We start from the raw sequence: 25,667 nt of genomic DNA on the forward strand, positions 1-25,667 counted from the left end.
CAGGCATATTTACCAAGACATTTGCAGGTAAACATAACTTTTAGATTACCTATTACTTTGCTTCTTTTTAAATGAAATTTGCATTATTTTTTGTATCCATTGTTGAGTGTTGGTTTTATTGTAATAGCCTTATTTAAGTTTTTTATTTTTCTGTTGTAAACTATTCTGGGCTCCTCCAGGATGAAGAAAATAAATAATAGGCCAAATCCTCAGACCACTACATTTTATTGAAAGGGAAGCCTTGCAATCAACTACTAGAAAACAAAAGTAGCAGTTTTTACTAACAATTTGTTAGCCATGTTCATTTGTGGACACTAACACTACCACCAAACAGATCAAGGCATTTAAATACTTAGGAATTACTTTTCAATCCTCTGTGGCTTGAAGGAAAATCAAAAGTTGATTTAAAATCAAATTCTTTATGAAAGAATTCTATCAACTGCTGTGTATCAAATGCAAGCCTTATAGTAAAATCTAGTCACAAATTTCTTGTGCCTTTTTCTCTCCTCTGAGTGAAGCAACAGACTACCTCCCTTTTCCCTTCTGGGCAACAGGAGCAATTTCCATCTTCTCTTGTGTTAATAATGAACAGATCTGATATCTGGCTATTTAGACCATTGTGAAAATTATTTCTCACATATATATTAAAATAGTTAAAAACAATAAAAATCAAAACAACTGAAACAACGAAAAGGCCATGATGAACAAATGTTTTGAGCCTGCTACTGAATTATGGGGAATGGGAGTTACTTTAACTCCAGAGGCAGTTTGTTCCATGATACAGGCCTAGCCGCAGAAAAAGGCATATGTAGGCATCCAGTGAATCAGTGGAAGGACATGTAAAAGATGAAGATAGAATTGGTGATCCAAGAGTGTGGGGTGAACTGAATATGAATAAACAGTCTTGCAACTAGTAGTAGTTATTTTCATAATTTTGATGTTTCCATTTAGTAATCATATCTTGTGAAAGAACTTACTTCTCATGAAATAACAAATACAAAACTTAGGATTCCTTGGTTGCAGTGGTAAAGCAAAAATATAAGAATTCTACAGATAATAAAAGCTAAACTTCCCATTCTTAAACCAGAAAATAATTTGATTAAGTGAAAAACCAAATGTAAAATATTCATTATTTTAATGTATCACAAGGAGAAAATTATCCAATACATGGGAAGTAATCCTATGAGTTTTTAAAATTAATTTAGCTTAAGTTATATTTAAATTCAGTTTTTGTCCTGGTATTTTCCACCATTTTTTCTATGAACCTGTCCAAACCTTTAGAATGCAATCTCCCACAGACTAGCCCTTAGCCTTAAACAAGTTTTGCATGCTCATTTTATGGTATTAAACTGTTAGTATTTGCCTCAAATTTCCCTCTGAAGCAAAAGAAATACACATTACATTAACAATCTTAGTTTTTCCATTTTATTGTATAAAATGACAATCTTATTAAATTGTACACAGTATACAATTTTCTTATTTATAAGTTATATACAAGTAATATTTGAGACTTTATTAATTCAGTAGATAAAATATCAGAATTTGCAGTAACATATTTAGTTTAGTTGATAGTTATTTCAAGGACTGGTAAACAAGATTTATAAAATAACTACATAATATGTAAATTGATACAAGAAGTCAAGTCCATTTCTTTCGAAAACTGTCATAATTATAAACTCTTTAATCTTTTAATTGCAAGAAATTCCAAGCGTGTTCATTACCATTTCAATGGCCTGCAGTGGATCAACAATCTCTCTTATATTATCTTTCTTTAAATCCCAATCTGGCCTCTGCCTATAGGATGGGAAAAAAAAAATCCATAAAAATAAAAGTAGGATTTGAAGGAGAAAATTAAAGTCAGAACAATTTAGACTTACCGTGAAACTATTTTTGTTTTTACAGGAAGCACTGGAATGGAGCTCTGTCCATTTATGTATGCATCTAACTTCTGTTTGGCAAGCATTCTTTGGACATCCATTTGATGTTTACGGGCTATAAGTTTAAACAATCTCCGAAGGCAAGCAACTACTTTATGGTTGTTTCGAATCTCCTAAAAAGTAAGCAACCATCTTGTTGTTAAAGTACAGTATTTTGTTCAGTGAAACTTCAAACCTATATAATTTTCAAAATCCTTTCTAATTTTCAGTTGGACCACTTTGATGCTGTTTTTATAATCTTAGTATGCCTCATTTACACCAAGTGCTTCCTTTTAAAACTACTCTCTGGTTATAATTTACAGAATTGAGGACACACCAGCCCTCTACAGAAAAGGGCAAATTCAAACACTTAAAATAAGGTATATTTTATTAAATACACAGAATTATGTACAAGAAGAGCTGGTAACTTTTTCAAAAATATCCCATAAAATTGTATGGTCTGCCAATTGTGAGTTGTTTGAACTAAGTTCTGCTTTTAAAGACTATTAGCTGTTACGGGATCCAGGTCAATTTGATTTATGACCTATATACTAGAAGACAAAGATCAGTAGGAATTGACTACTTTGAACTACAGCCCCCAAAGAAGCATCTTCCTTTCTCCCTTGGCACATTTAAGATGATTTGTCAGCATAGCTAGAGAAATAAAACCCTATTGTTAGAATCCAATATCCAAGATTTTGCATTTAACTATATGGTAGCCCTTGTTTAGCGACTGCCTCATTTAGTGACTGTTCCCAGTTACGGTAGTGATGAAAAAGTAACTTTGTGATCAGTCCTCCTCACATTGATAACCTTCACAGGTTTGTATAGCAAAGGAAAGCTGAAGTAAGATCATAAGCACAGTCATGGTTTCACTTAGCAACCGTTTCCTTAACAATTGAGTTGCCAGTCCCAATTGTGGTTGCTAAACAAGGACTACCTGTACTTAAGATGAATCAGTGGCATCCCAGATAAAACCACTATATGTAGGCAAGTATTAATTGGACAGACATATGTGTAATAATAATAGCATAGTGAACGTTTTGCAATATTTTGCCCACTCAGCAGATACATCACATTGCAGTATAAAATAATCACACATTTAATGTGGCAAGAGCTAGTAGAAATATTTGCTCACTATTTAGTTCTAAAGTACTATTATTCTAGAATGGTCCTTTTAAAAGCTCCAGCAACTACCCTGCAGCCTCCAAGTACTAGCTCCTGCACCCTAACCCTAAGTCTAGCCCTAGCCATTTTTTGGCATGCAAGCCCTCAACCTGAAAAATAATTTGCACTCCAATTATATATGTAGGTGAAATGCAATTGACACCTAACTACAGCAACCATCAGCATTTAACACTCAGTCAACATCATTTGTTTATTAACTGTAGTAATTCTCTCTTGTTTGCCTGATACAACCTTGACAACTTCCAGATAATAAAGACACAAAGTTAACAAATAAAACTTACAGAAGCTCTCCTTGAGTCCTTTGACAGATGAGCAAATAAGCAGCATGTCTTTGTAAAAATGCTACCACCTTTTTCTGAAGTTTTGTCCCCAGCTCTTTCCCGGTACATCTGAAGTAAATCCAACAATGTTCCTATAGAATTTTCCACCGTATAAACAGCATCAGTAGTCCTTTCATACTTAAATAGAAGAAAAGAGTTTTAAGTCAATTGTCAAGAATCCTACCATGCTTAGTACTGAATTTAAAATCTACTTTCCCTATTTTTCCATAATGAAATATTTTGCTCAAGTACTTTCTGGCTATTTGGCAGACTGATACAGACTACAAGAGCAATGAATAAATTCTTTGCAATTTGAATCACATACTAGGTGAAATGCTAATCAATTTTAAGATGGAAAAAAATTGTGAAAACCAATATCACAGGTATTTTTCAGAACAGAAATTATTTGGCCCTGCATTTTAGAACTGCATTAAATTAAACTTGAAATGGACTTCAAAGATTAAAACTTAACCCTCATTTACAATATAGCCTGAAATTTAAATTCTGGCATTTATTAAAATTGAGAAAATTATAACATATATAACCTTTATAATACAAACTTACAAAAAATAAAAAACAGCTTAATTTCAACAAACATGAAAGTATATAAATACCTTTGATAAATTAAGCAAGACTTGGACAGAATATCTAATAACATCCATGCTAGGGACACTTCTATTGCAGCTCCGTATCAAAGTAAAAATAGTACTGACTGCTTTACTTTGGGCCATATTTTCACAACAAACAGGAGATAATCTAGTTACAACCTCTGAGAAGAGAAAAACAGGAAAAATACTAACATATTTTCAGAATAATACTTAGCCTAAATATATTGTTGAAAGAAATTTAGTGACCAATCTATTCCTCATGCAACTGGAACCCTGGAAGAAGAGTTGATTGCATGTGTTTACTGAGCCTCATTCTTTACATCAACTCTTAGTCTAGTCCTACAATATTCTACTTCATTGCAGCTTAAGCTCTAAGCATACAAAATTCAAAGGCTTCCAACATAATTTAGAATTCAGGGTTACTACATTCTACATTTCTAGGTACACTGTTATTTAAAACCCCAATTTCTACTGTCTGTGAGGAGTCTATGCAACTGAGCTCTCAACTGCACAAACTTCAGCCTCAGTGTGTGGAGGATGATCAGGGAACAACCAACAGGGCAAGTTAAGTCAACATTTGCTCACTGTTCCAAATGTATGATTCAAACTGCACCATGTACAGAGACTGATTATGACAGCAATCCAGTGGTAAAATAGTGCTTCTTTCAGACATATATTTAGTTTTGACCTAACTGCCTCCCTTCCTGCTTTTCTGTCATTTTAGACACCAGTACTTCTAAAGGCTAAAGTAATAATGGTACTAATAACTAGTTTTCCAAAGTATTTTTGTTTTTCAAATGAAAGGGTGTTTAACTTCATACATATAAGATTGTCTGTATACTGATATTTAAAAATAAAGACTGCCCTCGAATCAAATTACTAACCCAGATCCTTTAAAGCTGCCAGAACATGAGAAAAGTCTTTATATTTAAGAAGATAATCAATAGCAACTGCAGTTCTATTACACAGCTTCTTCTCTTCTTTGCTTTCTTTATTGGCAATGATCAAACTGTCTCGCAGAGATCTGGTTTCTTTTGTATCAGTCTTCTTCCTCCAAGAATATCCTCTCCACAGTGCCTTATAAGTAAGGGGGGGGGGGGAATCACATGTTAAGGAATAAAAGAGAGGCAGAAATATCCAACCCAGAACATAGCTTTATTACTTAAAAATAAGTTCCACAAAATTTTTCAAGTAATATTGTTTTTCTCCAGTGTTTTCTGAAAGTCACTCAATGAGAATTATGAGAATAAATGGAAAATTTTAGAAAGTGGGCTATTTATCAAACATTTCCAGATAATCCTTGAGCAATATGCAAGATTTTAGACCTAGTTCACAGAGAATCCCAGAAAAAAAATCAAACTGTTTCCATGTTTTGCAACTTTTTAGAGTCAGCTGACCTGAAATGGAATGAGCAAATCATTTGACTTATTTTATTTATTTATTTATTTAAAATATTTGTATACCCGCCCATCTTAAAGCAACTCTGGGCAGTTTACAACCAATAAAGCAGTGTAAAAACGAAGAATAAAAATAAAAACAGAACAACCTGATGCCTTGGCCACGCTTCTCTAAGGCACCGACATTCTCATCCCACCCTGGCCTTTCCCTATCCCAACACCTGGGGGATGAACCAGGTTTTAAGTGCTCTCCAGAAGGATAGAAGGGTAGGGGCCTGTCAGATCTGAGGGGAGAGTGTTCAATAGGGCTACGACGGAAAACGCACACTTCCAAGGCTCCACAAAATGGCAATATTTAAGGGAAGGTACCTGGAGTGTGCCCATCTATCTAATCTGATAGGACAAACAGATGTCCTCAGGGACAGGTGGTCCTGCAGATAACCTGGTCCCATGCAACGTAGGGCTTTAAAGGTAATAACCACCACCTTGAATTACACCTGGAAGGAAACTGGGCAGTGCCAGTGCAGTGTGTGCAACAGGGTATAATATGGGCAAACCTAGGGATGCCCAACGTTCTGGACCAGTTATAACTTCTGGGTGGTCTTCAAGGGCAGCCTCATGTAAAGCACGTTGCAGTAATCCAAATGAGAAATGACCAAGGCATGAGTGACCATGAGCAGGGCCTCCCAGTCGAGGAAAGGGCACAATTGGTGCACAAGATGAATGTGCAAAGGCCCCCTAGCTACAGCTGCCACCTGCTCATCAAGCAGTAGCTGTGAGTCTTGGAGGACCCCCAAATTGCATACCAGCTCTGTCCAGGGTAGTGCAACCCCATCCAGAGTCAAAGATGATATATCCCCATCTTCTGGGGGGCCAAAAATTGAAAGCCACTCCATGTTGCCAGGGTTGAGTCAGTTCCTCCCCATCCAGATCCTCTTAGCCTCCAGGCACTTGGCCAGCATCACAAAAGCACCACCTGCCTAGTCTGGGGTGGAGATGTATAAGTGGGTATCATCAACATTCTGATGATATCGCACTCCATGCCGGCAAATGACTTCACCCAATGTTTTCATGTAGAAGTTAAAGAGAGGAGGAGGAGAGAGACCCAAGCTGTGAGGCACCCCACATGCAGGGGTCTAGGGCTCAACCTTTCCCCTCCCAGCAACACTGACTGAAACTAGCCACGGAGAAAGGAAGAGAACCACCACAAAATAGTGTCTCCTACACCCAGTCCCCAAAGCCAACTCAGAAGGATACCATGGTCAATAGTATTGAAAGCTACTGAGAGATTCAGGCGGGCCAGGATGGTCACACCATTCCCATCCTAAGTCCTCCAAAGGTCATCAACAAGTGCGACCAATGCCATCTCAGTGCTGTATCCTGGCCTGAACCCAGACTGAAAAGGGTCCAGATAATCCACTTCATCGAGCCAACCACCCTTTCAACAACCTTCCCTAAAAAGGTAAAGTTGGAGACTGGACAAAAGTTGTCAAGAACTGTTGGGTTCAAGAATGACCTCTTGAGAAGTGGGGTGCACCACCACCTCCTTCAACACAGGTGGCACCACTCCCTCCCACAGGGAGGCATTAACCACTGCTTGGACCAACTGCATGCCACCACCTGGGAGGCCTTAGCCAACCAAGAACAGCATGGGTCCAGAACATAGGTGGCCAAACTCACAGCCACAAGGACCCTGTCCACTTCCTCAGGACTAATTCAAACTCCTCCCAGATAATAGGGCTTAGATGCATCTTGGTCACTTCCAAACAGACCTGCCCAGCCAAAGACCAATTCTGAGCAAAGTCAAGCAACTTTGTTTAACAGATGCTGAGAATATTCTTTATGGTGGCCCTGGAAGAGTTCCCCCGGCTCCTCCTTACCTAGGAGGAACCTGGTAATGCAGACCAGGTCGGGCCTCTTTTCCACAATCAAGTCATGGACAACAGAAGCTTTATTATGGGCTGACCTGACTTGTTTCATTTGGATCACTGCAGGCCCAAATGAAGGGTAAAGGAATTTCCAAAACATAATATTTGAGTTTGAAACAAAGCTCCTTTGCCTTTTATGCACAGCCCTAAACAGTATCATTTTTCTGGAACATTTACTTACCTGAAATTTAATTATTCCATTGCTAACAATATTGGGGTTTACATCTTTTGGAATTCCACCTGTAGTTATATTCCTGCAATTCATCCATCTTCTCACCATTCTTTGTATTATAATAATTTTCTTACGATATTGCAGGTATCTCCTCCTCTGCCAGTGTGCTCGATACCATCTCTGTTTTAAAAGGATATAAAAGGAACATGAGCTCATGACCTCATAATTATGGAAAACAGTAACCTAACGTAAATAAAGGACAGCAATAAAAGAGGGATATTCTGTATTTTAATGATAGTGGGCTTGCATAACTTTGGTTTTAATTTAAAGTTAAATTAAATCAAATGTCATTTTATTCAAACTTATGCTACAGTAATTGGAAGCAATTAATACTGGAGAAAACTGAATTTCTTGAATACCTGGATTTTTATTGTATTTCTTTTTAATCTGGAAAATCTTTGTCGTTCAATGAAACCTCTCACTGTGGCTTGCAAAAGAATTATTCTCTTACGTGTTTGTAAATAAACCATTGATTGATGCTTCATAGTCACATAAGATCGGTACTGTTGTTGTATTAAAAGTGCAGCTTTCCAATATTTCTGGTACTGTTCTACAGCTTCACTTGTATGGCACTGAGTCTCTGATCCAGCAGCTTCAGTTCTATGATCCACAGCCATGTGAAAGAACTGACTGTTTCTTGCTGCATGCATTTTCTTTGCTTTTTTGCGTGCTACCATTCCACGATAGGCAGACTGAATAATTATCACAGCCCAGCATATCAATTTGTAATGCTTTTGCTGTACATACATCCGATAAAGAGACTGGATGATAGTTGCTGAAATATGCATAGTGTCCAGTTCTGGGTGTATTCTTGTTCCTCTGCAAGTGGCCTGACTTACAGATTTCTGAATTACCTGATGTGTATTTTGATGTTTTCCCTTTAGGCGTGATCGATAGTACTTCTGCATGGTGATAGCAGCACATCTGAGTTTCTGGTAAGCCAGCTTAGTTTTGTGCATTCTAAATGTTGCCTGAATTGCTGTTGCTGCTAAATGCTGGCGTTTAACTTCTTTCCGTATTTTAAAACCTCTATAGAAAGACTGCACACAAATAACTTTTGCACGAACAGAAGCGTATTCTTTAGCTTGTCTTCTCATCACAACCAATGCCCTGTACTTTCTCTGAAGGAATATAGTAGCCGTTTTTAAAGTGAGGTAATTTTTACGTGCAACTTGCATTTTAAAATTCCGCTGAAGCACGATCGCAGCTTCCTGTCTTTTTTGGTATCGTCTTGCCTTCATCCTGCGAAAAGCTTTCTGAATGCAGATGGTAGCCTTCTTAACTGAAGAATATTGCTGGACTGCAATTTTGCTCTCTTTGTTGGCTCTGACTCTTATCTGGATGATTCTGACTGCCCACTGAATTTTTTGGTAGGATTTCCATTGCCTGTGTTTTCTATAGTTACTTTGTATGACTACTGCAGCTTCATGTTTTTTCTTTAACATACGTCTAACTTTCATTCCTCTGTAAACTGCCTGAAGAATTAAAACAGAATGGTGCTGTTTTAAGTACAAGTCTCTAGTTTGTTTAGTTTTTCGGTATGCTCTATAATGTTGCTGTATTACAACAGAAGCAAACTTCATTATTCTGTATCGAGTGGAGGCTATGTGCATTCTAAAGGTTGCCTGGATAACTACAGCAGCCAAATGCATTTGCTTTAAATGTTTCCTAACAAGCAGGCCTCTGAGAGTAGACTGTATTATGATCACTACTCTACGTAAATTAAGAAACTTCTCTCGCTGCCGTTTTGAGAGTACTGTTGCTCGATACTTTCTCTGAATTGTCACAGCAGCTGACTTAAGAAAAATAAACTTACGCCTCTGAATGAAAGTTTTAAAACTTCTTTGAATGATGATGGCAGCCACATGCATCTTTTTAAAATAGACTCTAGTTTTCATACCCCGGAAAGCAGACTGGATTCGGAGAGTAGAAATCTTCATCATCTTGTATTTATGCATCTGAGCATTTGTATCTCTGGAAGCACGATACCACTGCTGAATCACTTTTGTCGCTGCGACCAACTTTAAGTAAGCTTTCCGTTCTCTGTACATTCGATAATATGACTGAATAACTATTACACACTGGTGCCTAGTTCTCAATTCCTGTCTAATTTTCATGCCTCTGTAGGCTGCTTGAAGGATGAGAGATGCCTTTCTTTGCGCCAGATATGTTTTCCGATCTTTTTGTCCTCTGCAGAAAGCTCTGTATCGTGCTTGAATTACAGCAGCTGACTTTTTCAGGGTCCTATATCGAACATGACTCTGATGCATTTTAAACATGGCTTGGATACAAATCGCTGCTTGGTTCATGCACTGGATTTTTCGCCTTACTCTCAAACCTCGGTAAATTGCCTGCATTTTAACAGTTGCTTCCTTTAAAGCAAGGTATTTTTGTCGTGTATTACGGGCTTGAATAGCAGCACGATACCATCTCTGAATTGTAATTGCAGCTTCCCTGAAATGTTTAAACTTGGCCTGCTTCACATGCATCCTATAATAGGACTGAATGGTCACTGCAGCCTGGCACTGTCTTTCTATTTGCCTCCTCACAACAGTTCCTCTCCAAGTTGCCTGGAGTAATATGATGCTATTGCAAAGAACAATATATTCCTGTTGCTGTTTTTTACTTAAGATGTGAGCTCGATAATGCTGCTGTAGAGTTAGAGCAGTGCTTCTCACCATTCTGAATTTTTTCATAGCTGTATACTTTCTGTAGGCAGATTGTATAGTAATGGCAGCAGCATGCTGCTTCTGAAGCCATTTTCTCACTTGCCAACCACGCAAAACTGCTTGCAAGGAAATCACAGCTGCCTTTGTCTTCAAAAAACTTTTTCTTATTTTGGATCCCTTTTTAGAAGCCCTGTACCATCTCTGAATCACAATGGAAGCTTGAATCAAACTCTGATATTTCATTCTAGCAACATAAGCCCTGTACGCAGCCTGGATTTTAGTAGCAGCCATGCTTTGGTGTCTTAGCATTCTTCGTACTTTACGGCCCCTGTAGCTTGCTTGCAAATGCAAAGTTGCCTTTTTTATTTGCAAAAACTTCTGTCTTTGAAAGGTTTGTTCTCTATGTGCGCGATAGTGTATTTGAATGACAGATGCAGCTCCAGACATCTTTAAAAACCGCTGCCTCTCTCTCCTCATTCTGTACCAAGCTTGAAGGACAATTACAGCCTCTTGCTGTCTCTGAATCACAAGAAAAGAGAGAACAAAAGTTATGCATTTGTTTGTTCAGGATTTTTTATAAAATGTGAAGACCAAAAAATACTCTATTAATGAAATCCTTATCTACTTGAACTTGAAATCTAATGGCTTGGGCAATGAAAACCATAGCTCTTAACAATCTTAAGTAAAAAATGGATTTATTTTGATGAAGTGGTTTTATATGAAGTCAATTATACCTGGATTACAACTCTTCCAGTTTCTTCCTGCTTTGCCTTTTTTAATTTCTGAAGTTCCAGTAGAGCCAAATATCTTCTCCAGTGCTTCTGAATTATAACTACTGCATTAGATTTTTGCTTCTTGGTCTGAAAAATAAAAAATATAAACATTCCTATTTCCTTCCAATAGCAGTAGTTTCAGTTGACAATTAAGAGCAGAATAGAAAGCAACTGAATACCTGAGCAAGTTTTATTTTCAATCTGTATTTTCTCCAAGCAGACTGAATCAACTGAGCTGCTCGAATCTCTTTAGAAAGACTTAAAAGTCGTGAACACAGAAATGACACATAGGTAATAACTACCTAAAAAGAGAGCATACAACAGAAATTTATTATGTTGTGAGGAAACAAAACAACTTTGAACTTTAATGACCTGACTGATTACCTTCTCATCAGGTATTGTATTAGACATGTCTGTATGCTGAATCATAGCTGGAACACCTCCCAGGTCAGAAACTGCAGCGTTGATCAGCTGAAAATTTCTCTTTTCATTGTCAAGGAGTTCTTTATAAAGCACTGAAGTACTTATAGCTTTGTAAGCAGAAACATGAAAAATGGAATATATTAAAGCAGAAATAATAGTAACTCATATTTTCAACCTGCTTTGAAGCTCTATTTTTAATGAACTCACTTTGATCAAAAGTTCCATTGACTAGATTTAGAGAAGCATCAGACTCAGAGGAGGAATTCAGTGCAAGAGTGCCACTTTTGGTACATTCTACTGTTTGAGTAGTGCGTTTACATACAGCTTCCAAAGGCACATAACATGGGTGATAATGATGAATCAAATAGCATAATACTCTTCCATCTGAAAAGGACACTGTAAAATTTTCCACCTAGAATAAAGAAAAGGAAAAAAAAAATTAAGTGACTGCTCCCAGTGGTAGCTCTGTTATGGTTGTAAAAATCTAACATATGTTAAAGCAGTTCTGAAGCATTCATTCTGAGAGAAATAACTTGCTTAGGGCCTATTCATCCAGATACACACACACACGTGCGCGCACACACACATACAAATAATATGTATATAATTAATAAAAAGGTATTTTATTAAAAAAGCAAATCTAGATGCAAAAATCTACCTTTTCTTATGTACTAGCCTAGAATTATTTTTTTAAAGTCAGGTTAGGATTGAGGGCTAGGCAGGCTGATGGGAAAGAAAGAAACAAGGTTCTGTGAATAGTGGTAGATTGTGGCAGAAAGATGGGGACTAAGCCAACTGATGGGAAGGAGGCAGGAAAGGCAAATTCATTTTATTTCTACTACTTTTATATTAGATTACATTTTCTTTTTTTGTTGCAACAAAAATGTATGGAATTCTTTTTAATTATAAAAAAAAATAAATAGTGTGTTTGTGTTTAATTTTAATCATGAATGGAAATTTTTGTTAGTGAGTAGCCTTAAATAATGGGTAGGGAGACTTGAGTGTTTCTAAAGAAAATCCAAAAGGAGACATGTTGCCAAATAGTTTGGAAATCCCTGCTCTAGAGAATATTAACTGTGAGAGAGCATTTGTAGATAGAATATTAATATATTCCACAACAACTAGTTGATGCAAAAACTCTGCAACAGTTCTGTAAAAAAAAGCACAAGATTTGAAACAAATCTCATCGTTCGTTTTTGCCAAACTAAACTGAAGCTTCAGCAAGTTTTTATTTAAGCTATGTTCTTATTTGAAGATTTCAGCACATGGTTCATCTGAAGTTTTTTTAAAACAAACTGTTGGAACTAAAACAGGGAAATATATGACCATATCATAAGGACATTTAAAGATTTAACATCAAGTTAAATCACTGATTAACTTACATTAATAGTATACGTACTGAGTGGTAGAAAATTTAGTGTGTTTAAAAAGAGTCAGTGTCACATATTCTCTTAACCGAAGTAATTTACAGACAAATGAATTAATCTAACAATATGCAATATGCTTCTGAATCACATACAGTACTGTCTATTGAATTTTAAGCCCAATCATACTGCCAGGCCATTATATTTGTACCTGCTCTCTCTCTCTCTCTCTCTCTCTCTCTCTCTCTCTCTCTCTCTCTCTGCCATTACTTGCTTTAAATCATTATCATCATTTTCCCACCAGCAAGCAACTATCCACATCATGCAATCTAGTATCAATGAAGTATACCAAGAAAAGAGACAGGACAGCAGCAAATGCAATACAATTAGCACTTAAATCGTCGTTGTAATCAACTCTTATTTTAATATTTTAGTTTCCATTTACTACAGCAGTAATAATCCATAATCAAAAACAAATATATAATCAAACACAAATACACTTGCCTTGAAATTTCAATTCATTTTTATTAAATTTGGTTAACTCTAATATTTATCAAATATTAGAGTTAAAACAGGGAAATATATGACCATATCATAAGGACAGAACTAAAACAGGGAAATATATGACCATATCATAAGGACAGTGTGCTTTGTGAAGTTGTTTGAGGAAATAATTATTTACCTTAATACTGTAAAACCCACAGACAACATTCACCCACTCCATCAGCAGCTTTATATTTTCACCATAGCTTTCATATGAATAAGACCTGTCGGTATCATTTCCCACGCTGCTAGTACATTCCGCATCTAATCTTTTTAGTTTTGCAGCATGCACATTTTTTAAGAAAGCAATTTCTTCTTTTAACTGATCCATGTCAAGAGAAATATTCACCTAAATAAAATCCAAACACCATTATATTTATAACATATTCCTTATACAGTGAAATAATTAAACAGAGTATTATTGGCAGAATTTAAAAAAAAATTCTGAGTAATGTTTAGGATGTTAAAACATAACGACTCTCGACAACTTGCTAAGACAAACTATCAAAACTGAAATGGCAATAGGTATGGGGTAGGATATTCAGAAATGTTGATTTTGTTCCTGTGTTGTGAAAACAGCCTTCTGAAAGTTCTAATAACTCAGAGAGACTGTGAAAACAATGTCTTAGTCTAAAACTGCAGTCCTATATAGTTATGTATGTAAGACTGTATTATTTAAAATAAAATAATTAGGACTGTGCAGTGTTTTGCTTTCAGTTCTAGAAAGGTGCTCTGAAATATGAAGAGGCACTAACATAAAACCTATCTGTAACTCTTTAAAGCAGCTATGTTTTTTCTTAGAACTGTGCAGCTACCTTTTATGGCTACCATGCGGTCAGAAGACATGGCTGCTTTAAAAAGTTGTATACAATGCTACACAGCACTGAAAAATGATATTTAAAATTAGATCACCAAATAATGACAGGAATCAATTTCTTGATAATTTCTGTGTATACTTTAAAGTTTCAAATCTTAATATCCATAGCTGTCACTTTGTATGATAGCTTTTCATGAAAGCCCTACAAATGTAAATAAATGTATCCTCACCAGTCCTGTCATCCATTTTTTCTCACTGAAATTGAGTCTGTGTAGTGCACTTCCTACTTTTACAAATTGGCTTTATGCATAAAACAAAATAGTGCCATAGTAAGTTTCATGCACCGACCATTGCTAAAATTCTAAAGATAGATTACAAGTGCATACACTTTCTTATTTTATGTTCCAAAAACAAATTAGACCAATGATTATGCAGTACCTGAAAAGCAAACACTATTTTCCATAACAAAGCAAATGTTTTCTCTCTATGTCGATCCACAATATCCTTTGTGTCAATGGTTGAACCTATAAACCAGTGAAACGAATTAATGGAAAGCAAAATCAACAGACTTATAAGATACCATCTCCACATTACTTTCTAGTACTTACCGTGTTCATCTTTCAACTGAATTCCATGATCTTTCAGTACCTCAAAAGCAAGTTTAACATTATGCACCTTCTGAAGTCTGCTGATTGCAGGCACTCTTAATTTTTTGGAAAGAGTCCAGTCTGATGACAGCAGTTCTAAAGTTCTCCTTAAATACATATATTCCATATTAAAAGTAATTAATTTCTTCATGCAACATACTTTTGTAATTTTAGTAACAAAATTCAGCAAAAACTTACACAAGACGAATGCCACATTGTAAGTCTGTAGCTAAATTTGTAACAGCAAAGTCAAATTCATCAAGTGGAGTCTGCACGTGATTAACTGGGAAACCCAAGAAGCCAAGGTGACGTGAAAGATCACCTTCTCCACTTAAAAAGTCCCGGGAAAATGCAAGTAATATCTCTTTACTAGACTAGAAAAAAAGGAAACAAATCAGTATACATATACAGCAGAGCTACAATCCTATGTAATTAACGAGTCTTAGGCTACTGAACTATAATACAAATATTACTGCTACCTGTACAGTTTGTTTTCAATATGATCATGGACATTAATTACAATCATTAATGAAACTGCTAGTTTAATTAATAAGACGAATAGTTATATATTATCTAGATCAAAAACTTATAATAAACCCATTGTTGACTATATATCTAATCAATCCTGAAAAAATCCTGTATCTGATATCTATTATTTAAAAAAAATATTCTGAAGAAATAAGCATGACTTGTGCCTTTCAACACACACATATATATAGATTATATGCAAACATAATTTAAGACAAACTTAAGTGAGAGTACCTTGAATTCTGCATTTTTTAAGAATAAGCAAGGGTCGTGTTCAATAATTCGAGACACTTTGGCACGATCAAGGAAGCACACCAGTAGTAGAAGTTTTTTCAGTGTGAATTTGGACAATGCTTCTTCATGACCTACAAATGCAGTATTTTATATAGAGATGCCTCTTGTAACTGTATTTTTTTTTCTTTGTGCTTTTGAGTCAGTCTTGACTCCTGGCGACTACATGAGGAAATCCATGCAGTTTTTAAACATTTTTGGAAATCGTTTGCCATTTCCTGCTTCCTAGGGTAGAGAGAGAGTGACTAGCCCAAAGTCACCCAGTTATCTCTGTGCCTAAACCAGGACTAAAACTCATAGTCTCGCAATTTCTAGCCTGGTGCCTTTAACCATTACACAAACTCACTCTCAGCTGTGAAATACAATTACATAATACCAAAGAAAAAGTATTATTGTACCATCTCGATAAAGGTGAGGCACAGTTGGGTGTCTGTATTCAGCTGCAATATCTGGGTTCCACAACAAGCGATTAAGTATAAATACTGCCAAACCCATCACATCACTGTTACTTTCCAAAGCAATCAGTTCACCAAAGATTGTCTGACAAAGAGAAAATGGTGAAAATAATTTAAAATATGAATAAAACTTTTGTAGGAATAGGATGACATTCAAATTTTTGTAAAAAACTTCCAAGATACCATATACACGCACGTTATGAATTCCACTGAGTCTGCATCACTGTAAGATTATCTTCACTGAATATTTCAGGAAGCAACAGAATCAAGTATGGGAAAGGAAGAGCAAGACATTTAGTGTCATTATGTTAATTCAGTTTATCCATTAGCTGAAGCTGTTTCTGTTCTCATCACTGCAATCAGCTTTATGAGTCACAAAATACAGTGGTACCTCAGGTCACGAACTTAATTCGTTCTGCGACTCTGGTCGTGACCCGAATTGGTCGCGACCCGAATCAAATTTTCCCATAAGGTTCAATGTAAATATGGTTAATCCGTTCTGACCCCTCCGAATTTGGTCGCCAACCGATTTTGGTCGCGTCCTGAATCAAATTTCCCCATAAGGTTCAATGTAATTATGGTTAATCTGTTCTGAACCATATGTATTTTTTTTTTAAAACCACAAAAATATGAAACAAAATACAGTACAGTACAGTACGAAGAGAGAGAACGCTAACCTTGCTCGAGGCGACTTCTGGCGTGGAGGACAGGAAGGCGGGTGAGGAGGCGGTTATTGCTTGGAGGGAGAGTCCCCCTCCCTGCAGGAAGCCACGACCACGTGTCATGGCAGGGAAAATGGCCGCGGATCCTGTTTATCACCTGATGCGGAGTTCGCGGACAGAAGCAAAATTTTGCGAACGGTGCTGTTCGTGATCCGAATTGGTCGTGAACAGAAGCGTTCTTGACCCGAGGTACCACTGTACTTGCATTTGTTTTGGCCACTGATACCTACTGATATTAAGCTTTGTGTTCTCAACCAGCAGGATTCAGGATTAAAGAATATCTGGTGTTGGATAGTTCATTGTAACACAGTAATCATTAGATTTTACAAAATAGCATATTGCTTACAGAATGCTTTAATCATTAGAAAGGACAGACTTACTTCTAGGCCTATGCGCAACCATAATGGATTGTAGCATAGAAGCCAGCTAAGGATTTTCTGTCGTTCTCCTGAAGGAAAGACAGGGGCAAAAGCATTATGTAGTGAAAGTATTTCTGAATAAAGTTACAGAAAGATACTGACGACAACATCAATAACAGAAGCATGGTCAATTTATTATAGTATTTAACAACTTGGTTCATCAGTTTTATTAAGCCTTAAAAAAAAATCTAAAACACAACTATATTCTTACCAATATCCTTCCACAGATGTCTGTCTTTTCGAACTAACAAGCGTTTTGCTTCAGTTTCAATCTCCAGCCTTTTTATTGCTTTAATCATTTCATCACAGGTAAACAAACGGCAAGCTGACCTACGAAGTCTGTTTAATTTGCACCGAGTTGTATATGCTCTTAATGATGCTTCTTCTTTTGTTGGTGCTTTAGGAACGCTGGATTTATAAGTCTCTGTTCCCAGGATGAGACATGCTGTATTAACTGATGAAGAGAAAATAGTTGTATTTGTTTAAAACTTACAGAATCTCATCTTAAAAATTATTATTTAGTTTACTTCCTTGAGTAACTTGCTTTTCCTGGTATTTTTCTATAATGAATCTTTCTTAGTTTGGCTCTGCATCACTGGATTATCTTGACTTGTGATAGGCTGGCCTAAATTATGTTAATAGTGTTCCAGGACAACTTCCTTGGCATCTATCAAAGCCTCCTGCCTTCTTGATTTTTAAAAATGTAAGCATTCTTTTAACTCAATCTGGAAAAGAGCAGAGCCCCCACAAACCCTTTATTTCAATGCAATGAACAACTCTAGATACCCCATGGGCTCAGAGCTTTCTTCAAATACAAAAGGTTATAGGGCAACTCAAAACTGGAGCTCTACTACCTTCTATCCACTTCCCAAAACTTGACCAAAACCAAACCATTGCTTTAGGCAAAGTTGAAAAACGGAGAAGAGGGGACTGATCAGAAAGGAAAGAGGCAAGTAATAGCAGGGAATACCATAGAAGACGGGAGAGAGGGCTAGAAAATCCAGAATGGAGGGGTGGGGCTGTGGAATTACTAATAAAAAGAAATAATCGCACATATCTAACATGTAAATTACCTATTAGAATAAACATATATTCAGATATCATTGCATTGTCATCAGAAGGATGGCCAGATGGCTGAATCTTGCTGAGCAAGCAGTCTTAAATCCTAAGCAAATCCAGCAGCCCAGAGAAAAGAACTTTTAATGTGATTGCCAGGTTGACTTCAGATAATAGCAGGTCCTACAAGACTATATCACCAGCTGGACTTCTGGGGAAGAAATGGCAAACTGAAGACAGCTCTGTTAAAAGCAGAGCCAATGACTGCAGTGGAATGAAGAACCGGTGAGTAGACCGGCTCTTTGTAATTCCTTTCCAGACAACGAGAGGACTTGAGATTGCCCACAAGTGCTCCATACAGTTGCTCCTCATGAGGTGACCGCAAGATAGCAGTCTCTGGCGGGTTTAGAGCTCTGGGAGACAAGGGAATAACCATCTTTTTGCTCAAACCATGGTTGGCACCTTCAAAACTGGGTTCACATACTTTTCTAATCACTTTTGAATATTGCTTGTTAATTGCTTTTCAGCTGTTAGGAACCTTTGGATCAATAGGTTTTACAGCACCTATTATTTATTTGATCAAGGTTAAAATAGATATGTTGTTATCTCTGATAATCCTTAATGGACTTTTGCTGATCAGGACTGAAACGACAAGGCTTTAAGGATTTGCTTATAGATAAGAGATGGGATATGGGAAGAAGAAATCATTTGTTGTATTTTAAGAGAAGGTGATAAGTTACTACAATTGTTTATACTTGTGATAAGGGGGAAGTCATCTCTCTCTCTCTCTATATATATATATATATTTACTATATTCTTATTTTTTCTTTCTTTTCTATTTTTCTATTTTTTCTTTCCTGCACTTTGTTTTTTTCTTTTTATTCTTTTTTAGTTTGTATTAGTTTTTATCTTTTTATTTGTAATTTTTAATACAATTACTATAAAAAAAGACTATATCACCAGCTCAATTTCAATTATACTCAATGTGCAGAAATGAAAGAACTTTAATGGAAAGTTTTTATGCATATACACACAGCTAATTTCTGGAACATAGAACAGTTCTTATATACTATAACTACCTCTAATCCTTGAAAAATATATATATATATATATATATATATATATATATATATTTTATCTGCGCTCAGTCATTACTGACTCTGCAGTGACTGCTTGAACAAGTCCTTGCAGTTTTCAAGGCAAGTGTTTCGGAAGTGGTTTGCCAGAGCCTCCTTCCTAGAGCAGAGCCCAGCTGGCGCGCGCAGGAGATGGGGTTTCTGTTGCTTTGCGCCCTTTTCGGGCGAGCGCGGTTTCGCGTTTTTACCGGCAACTGCTCCCGACTCCTTTTTTCCAAGGTGCCACCAGCATTTTTCCTCCCACCAGAGTGAGAGTACCCATTTGTCTACTCACGTGAGTTTTCGACCTGTTGGGTTGACAGGAACTGGGGAGGAAACAGGAGCTCACCCTGTTTAACGCGAAGGCTGGACTTGAACCACTGAAGCGTCAGCCATTTCTGGCCAGCAACTTTCAGCATCATTAAGCCGCTGAGCCACCGCGTCCCCCCCCTTGAAATATTAAGATGCCATTAATCAGCTTTACCTTGTGAAATGTCCGTTTTCAAAGTAAAGTCATCAGGAGTAAGTACAAAATTCAACCACCACGTAAAACCTCTTTGCTGTTTTTCTTTCCACTGCTCATCGTAAAACATATTCTTAGCCACAAAAGGCATTGGATGCCTAGGAATATCTTTTAAAATAATTAAAAGTTATATTATTTTTTTTCCTGAAACACTGTAATCCCTATCAACTAATGAGAATATCTCAAAGCTCAATTTCTAACAGCAAATGAAGGCTAGGAATGCACAAAATATTAGGGCTGTGCAAAGCACTGGAAATGGACATTTCTTTTAGTGTGTTAGCATAAGCACTTACTTAAACTGTTAAAGTAACTGACTCTTCTAGTTAGTGTCACTGCTTTGAAGGCTCTACCAGTTATCTGAAAATGAGTGCGTGTTCACAAACACTCCTGTAATAACGGCCAATAAAGTGAGGCAGCTCTGCATGCACATACAAATGCACAAACAGTTGCAGGGACAGCTTTCAAAGGAGCAGCACAAGCCTTCCAAACGACATGGCTGCTTTAACACTGGTAAGTGCTGGTTTACTTATGTTAAATTGCCTTGTGAAGTGGCTCTTTCCAATGTTTTGTACAGCCCTACCAAATATGAGATAACAGAACAGATGCATAGCTGTTGTTTCAGATTTCACATAATCCTCCATTTTTCTCTAAAGATTCTCCATCCTGAAGTGAATTCTAACTTTTAAAATTCTTACTATTTTTTATTTCACTTACCTTCCTCACTCAATCTGTGCATGAAACCAATAAATAAATAAACCAATAGTTCTGCTACATATTGCATTATCTAAATTATTTAAAAATAATTTCAACTCTCGGGCAAGTAAGCAGTCTCCTAGTTATATACAAAGATACAACCCTAGCATCAGTAACAGTCTCCCCCTTAAAATGGCAGGCCTCTACCCTCCTAGCCTTCCAAAAAGCTTTGAAGACCTGGCTTTTCCCACAAGCATAGTGTGAAGCTGGAGCCCAGAAAGGTTTTTTGCAGATGTGTGGGAATGTGTAGCAGCTGGGTACATTGGGAGCTTCACTGAATAAATATCTGAACCATTGTGAAATAGAATGAAAAGAATGAAAACCACATAATTCTACTAACTTTTACTGTTTTTACTATTTCACCCAGTGTACTTTAGATAAACTTTACCAAAATTATTTTAAATGATATAAAGAAAAAATGCTTTCTTTTCAGGAGACCAGGAATTTATTTTCACCTGTTTTTAAAGTCTTCACAAAGGTCAGTTGAGACTGTGCAACAGGAACAGTATTTTTTGTTCTTTTAAAAATCTTAGATTTTTGAGAAGCAGAACCTGAAAAGAATAAAAAATAAATAATTCTAACATCCGAAACTGAAATGGAAGCAAAAGACCAAGAAATTTAGAAGCAAACTGTTCTATCACTTCTATCACAAAAGGTTAATATAAGAACAAGACTGACTTGCCCTGAGCTGCATCAAATATTGTTTTCTCTAACTGAACACCCATCCAAAGTTAAATGCTTTTTTTTTTCTTTTGTTACATTACCGCATCTCTTCTGCTTATTTCCAGTCTGAGATTTGGAAACAGAACATTTCAAAGCACTCTTGCTTCCGTTTCCTTCACAGGACTTCAGAGTTCTTTTTGTTCCTAAATTTTCTGCATATTCTTCTCTTCCACTCTTAGCTTCTTCTAAATGTTCTCCACTTTTTCTTTTACGATTATGTGAAGATGATTCCAAATAAATAGAATCTGCTTTAGCTTTGACACATTTAGCTTCACTTTCAATAACTGGAAGTCTTGGCAATGTGTCCAGGTTTGCATTGTTAGGGATAATGTCCACGCAGTGCTCTATTGCATTAGAAAGACATCTTTTAGATTTTAGTTTTAACATCTCTGTTTCTTTTCCCTCAGGAGTGGGCTTGGTTTTGGTAACAGTACTAGAAAGCAAAGGCCTTTTTTTCTTCTGAAAGCAGCAAGCCTGATTATTTGTCCTGTATCTGGCATTTTGTTCAGTCTTATCATAGCAAACTGTAGGATTTCTGTCATTTATATTGTTGGGAGCTTTGGTGGAAAGCTGAGGTTCCATAAAAAAGGAAGTAACTTGTATCTTTTCTTTCTGTTTTGAAAATTCTGCTCCCGACGTACATGATTTCACATCTGAAGAAAAGGACACTGGTTTACATTCTTGTGAGGTTGGTTGAATAACTATTTGATTCTCTCTCAAAAACCGATCAGGTGAAAGAATAGGCATTGCTGTAGCTGCATCAGGTTCTTCAGTAACTTCATAGCTATTGTTTACAAAAGAATCAGGACTTAAAATCTTCCTATGATTCAAAGATATGTTCAGTTGTTCTGGTGTACAGACTGAGTTTGCATTTATTTCTACTGAGTTCATAACATTCTCTCTGCTTGCTTTCTTTTTTTCCAAAACATTATCACATACAGTTGTAACAGTAGAGGTTTCTGTTATATTATTTAATGACTTATTACATGCTGGTGCCCCAGGAACAGAATATGTAGTTGATAGGGGGGTATAAATGACATGTTGGTTTTTCTGAAAGATGGGACCAATAGGGGAAAGAGAAAGCTTATTTTCTGAAATGATTATGGAATTTCCATTAGGTGAAATTCTGTTTGAATTCACTTCCAGGTTCTCACAGGATTGAAGAGGGCTTCTATTTCTCTCTGTTTTTTCAGACATCTGAAATGTTTTATTTATTCTTTTAATGACTGGCACTCTTTTTCGTGATTGTTGTGCTGGAGTTCTTCTTTTAATAGTATCCCAAAGTTTCTTCTGAAATGACATTATACATAGACAAGCATTATGTTTTCACTTATTGTACTTATAAAATTAAAAGCCCATACTGCCCATGACATGTTTCTAATAATTCCTTTATAAATAAAGGAATGGTAATTCTCCTTTTTAAAGTTGGCATTGATATTGCAGCATTTTATCTCTACTATTTATGTATCTCCATTGCATATTTATTTACAATAGCTATCTTTCATTTTGTAGAATTCAATCTTAGGGGACATTTAAGATGCTTAAAATCAAGGAAGATATACTAAGAATTTCACAGGGGGCACAGGAACACAGGTATAAGTCCTATGGAGACTTTTATAATATAAACATCTATAAAGCTCAGAGGCCTATGAAGTTTCTGCAGCTTTAATTACATTAGTATGTGGTTTTGCACTTTCAAACATGCCACCAATTTATGCAGAAAAGCTTATTACATAGATAGATATTCTGCATGACAAAGGAAAAGACCAACTTTATTAATAAGAACAAGAAAGATTTTAAAGAACTTCCTACCTTCTTCTTTATAGGCTGCTCAGCATTCCCCAGCAAAACTGCTTGATGTTTTACAACATCATTTACAATAAAAGTTATGAGCTCCCGAACTTTGCCACCTTGTAGTGGTGTCCATGTTATTAATATATATATTCTCTCTCCTGGCTGCAAAAGACAAGCATGAAACAACAGGCAGATGGTATAGTAGCTGTGACAAATACATGAAGAATATATCCAGTTACAAACACAATACTGTCCAGACTAGTTCCTTTGAAAGCTTAAAGTTATATTTAAGGATTATATCTGTGTCATTCTCCAAGAAAGTAAGGATCACTAGTGGATCAAATTTTGCTTTGTGTGCAATCTCCAAATTTGCTTTGAAACCTGGGAGCCTTCCACAGCATAGCTCTTTAAAATATTGTGCTTAAATCATGAATCATGCTTAGATATTTTGTGAGTATGCCACAATGTTTCCTAAGACAGCAACAAAATGTCACAAGAGATTTTATTTCTGAAATTTATATGCCACTCAATTCCAAAAATAAAAAAGGCTCTCCAGAATAGCCAGATCTTGACAATTTTGTTACAATTAATATTTTTCATAATACCAGCCTCCCATATGAATTCAGACCAAGACTGTGCTCTATAAACAACAATATTTGAAACAATATTACAGTTTATAACACCCCCCCCACACACACACACAAACTAAAAACGCATGTAACTCAATAATCTGCTCAAGCCTCCAAATTCTACCTTCAAATAATATGCATTTTTGAAGAGGGCAAAGAGTAGAAAAGGGGAAAGGAAGGAGAAAGATTAAAATTTTGCTACAAGCAAATTGCAATTGATATTTTAAATCTCCCACTACTGTAGCAATGTGGAATTGCTTTTCATCTTCTTTGCTTTAGAAAAGCCTTCTGAACAAACTTCTTTGGTTATAGAAATATCTAGGTACTCTAGTTTTCTTGGCAATAATATATGTAGAAGTGATTTGACACTGCCTTCTTCTCAATTTTTTTTCAACTTCACAGTTTTTCTGATAGTGAGATTTTCTGGCAGTTTTCCATCCAAGCAATGCCCACATCTGATCCTGCTTAGCTTTTGGAGATCCACCATGGTCAGCTATAACCTACCTACCTAGCCAGACCTATTTTTGACTATTACTCACTGCCAATATCTGATATATTTATATTATAGCTTAAATTGTATAGCAAGAGCCAGTTTGGTATAGTGGTTAAGGCTTCAGGCTAGAAACTGGGAGACTGTTCTAATCCTGCCTTAAGCACAAAGCCAGCAAGGTTTGCTTGGGTACTCTGGCTCAGCCCTAGGAAGGAGGCAATGGCAAACCTCTTCTGAAATCTTGCCAAGAAAACTGCAGGGACTAGTCCAAGCAGTCACCAGGACTCAATACCAACTCGAAAAATTGTAGAGCACATGTGAACTCATACTACATAAAATACAGACAAGATTTTTTAATATAATATTTATCATATTCACTTTAGCCTACGGTCCTAATGTAAGAAGCATTCATTACCTTTATATCCCACCAAAAAACAATCCTCATAGAAATAGCCTCGTTTGGGAAGATTCTAAGTTTATTAACCATTAACATACTACAAGCTTCCCACTTCCCTAGAAACAGTAAACAAGAAGATAACTTATAGCAGCATTCTTTAAAAATAAGTAGGATATTGGTAGAGAATCAGCGGACCTTACCCATAAATTGAAGGTTATTCCATAACGCCCATGATCAATTGAAAGTCAGGGAGTAAAAAAATGTAAATACTGTAGAGTATTGCTATATTTATCATTGTCATTTAACCATTTCTTCACACCGGCCAGCCAATCTTTCAGGCTATCGATGGTACATGAACATTACCGTCCCCCCCCAGCTTTGACCTCAGCACTGGCTTTTGATGTCGCCGCCACCTTAGAGCCGCCTCCCCTCCCAGACCACGTCGTCTCGCCTCCCCTCTTCTGATAAAGTACCTGAAGGAGGAAGCTGCACTGCTCCACTGTGAAGCCTTTGGAGACGGGCGGCGGGCGGCAGACGGCCCCGTGGACAGGCTCCGCATTGGGGTTCTCCACGGCCAGGCGGCGAACGCAAGAGGTACCGACGCGGACCGAGCCGAAACTGAGGAATGGCGGTCGGGAGAAGTGGCTGAGTGACAGAACGGCGTCGCTCCCGTCCTCGCAGCCTTGTGCGGCAGCCCAGCGCCTGCTCTGCTCGGGCGGACTCGGCTCCTGAAGCCTGGCTGCTCCCGCAGTCTGCCTTCTTTCCGCCATAGCCCCATGTGGGGAAACGATCGCGGTCAGCCTCCCCCGACTTCGCCTGTCAGAACGCAATACACAAGCTCCTTCCAAAAATCGGAGTCGCAACCGCCGCTCGAGAGTTCAAACTCACAGCCTCCACCAATCAAGAGGGCTTACAGCGTTCGCAGACCGTTCGCACACCAGACTCTT

At 37.0% G+C, this 25,667-nt stretch overlaps 1 protein-coding gene across 1 annotated transcript; it reads right to left on the reverse strand.

Moving 5' to 3' along the window:
• Positions 1 to 1,420: 1,420 nt before the first annotated feature.
• ASPM (assembly factor for spindle microtubules) lies at positions 1,421 to 25,619 on the reverse strand. The gene is made up of 24 exons (XM_088153124.1): positions 25,194 to 25,619; positions 23,223 to 23,366; positions 21,452 to 22,700; positions 21,143 to 21,238; positions 19,896 to 20,042; positions 17,452 to 17,694; positions 17,202 to 17,269; positions 16,043 to 16,184; positions 15,588 to 15,718; positions 15,024 to 15,199; positions 14,787 to 14,932; positions 14,617 to 14,702; positions 13,501 to 13,710; positions 11,662 to 11,866; positions 11,416 to 11,561; positions 11,211 to 11,333; positions 10,993 to 11,118; positions 7,949 to 10,777; positions 7,539 to 7,709; positions 4,917 to 5,109; positions 4,039 to 4,193; positions 3,386 to 3,562; positions 1,878 to 2,050; positions 1,421 to 1,794 (listed from the first exon to the last, which is right to left on the reverse strand). The coding sequence occupies exons 1-24, from the start codon at positions 25,488 to 25,490 to the stop codon at positions 1,689 to 1,691; spliced, it is 7,539 nt and encodes a 2,512-aa protein (XP_088009250.1). The 5' UTR covers positions 25,491 to 25,619; the 3' UTR covers positions 1,421 to 1,688.
• Positions 25,620 to 25,667: the final 48 nt, after the last annotated feature.

The sequence above is a fragment of the Python bivittatus genome, unplaced genomic scaffold, assembly GCF_059951505.1.
Source record: "Python bivittatus isolate LINGU-HERP-01145 unplaced genomic scaffold, Pbiv_v1 ctg000700_np1212, whole genome shotgun sequence".
Lineage (NCBI taxonomy): Eukaryota > Metazoa > Chordata > Lepidosauria > Squamata > Pythonidae > Python > Python bivittatus.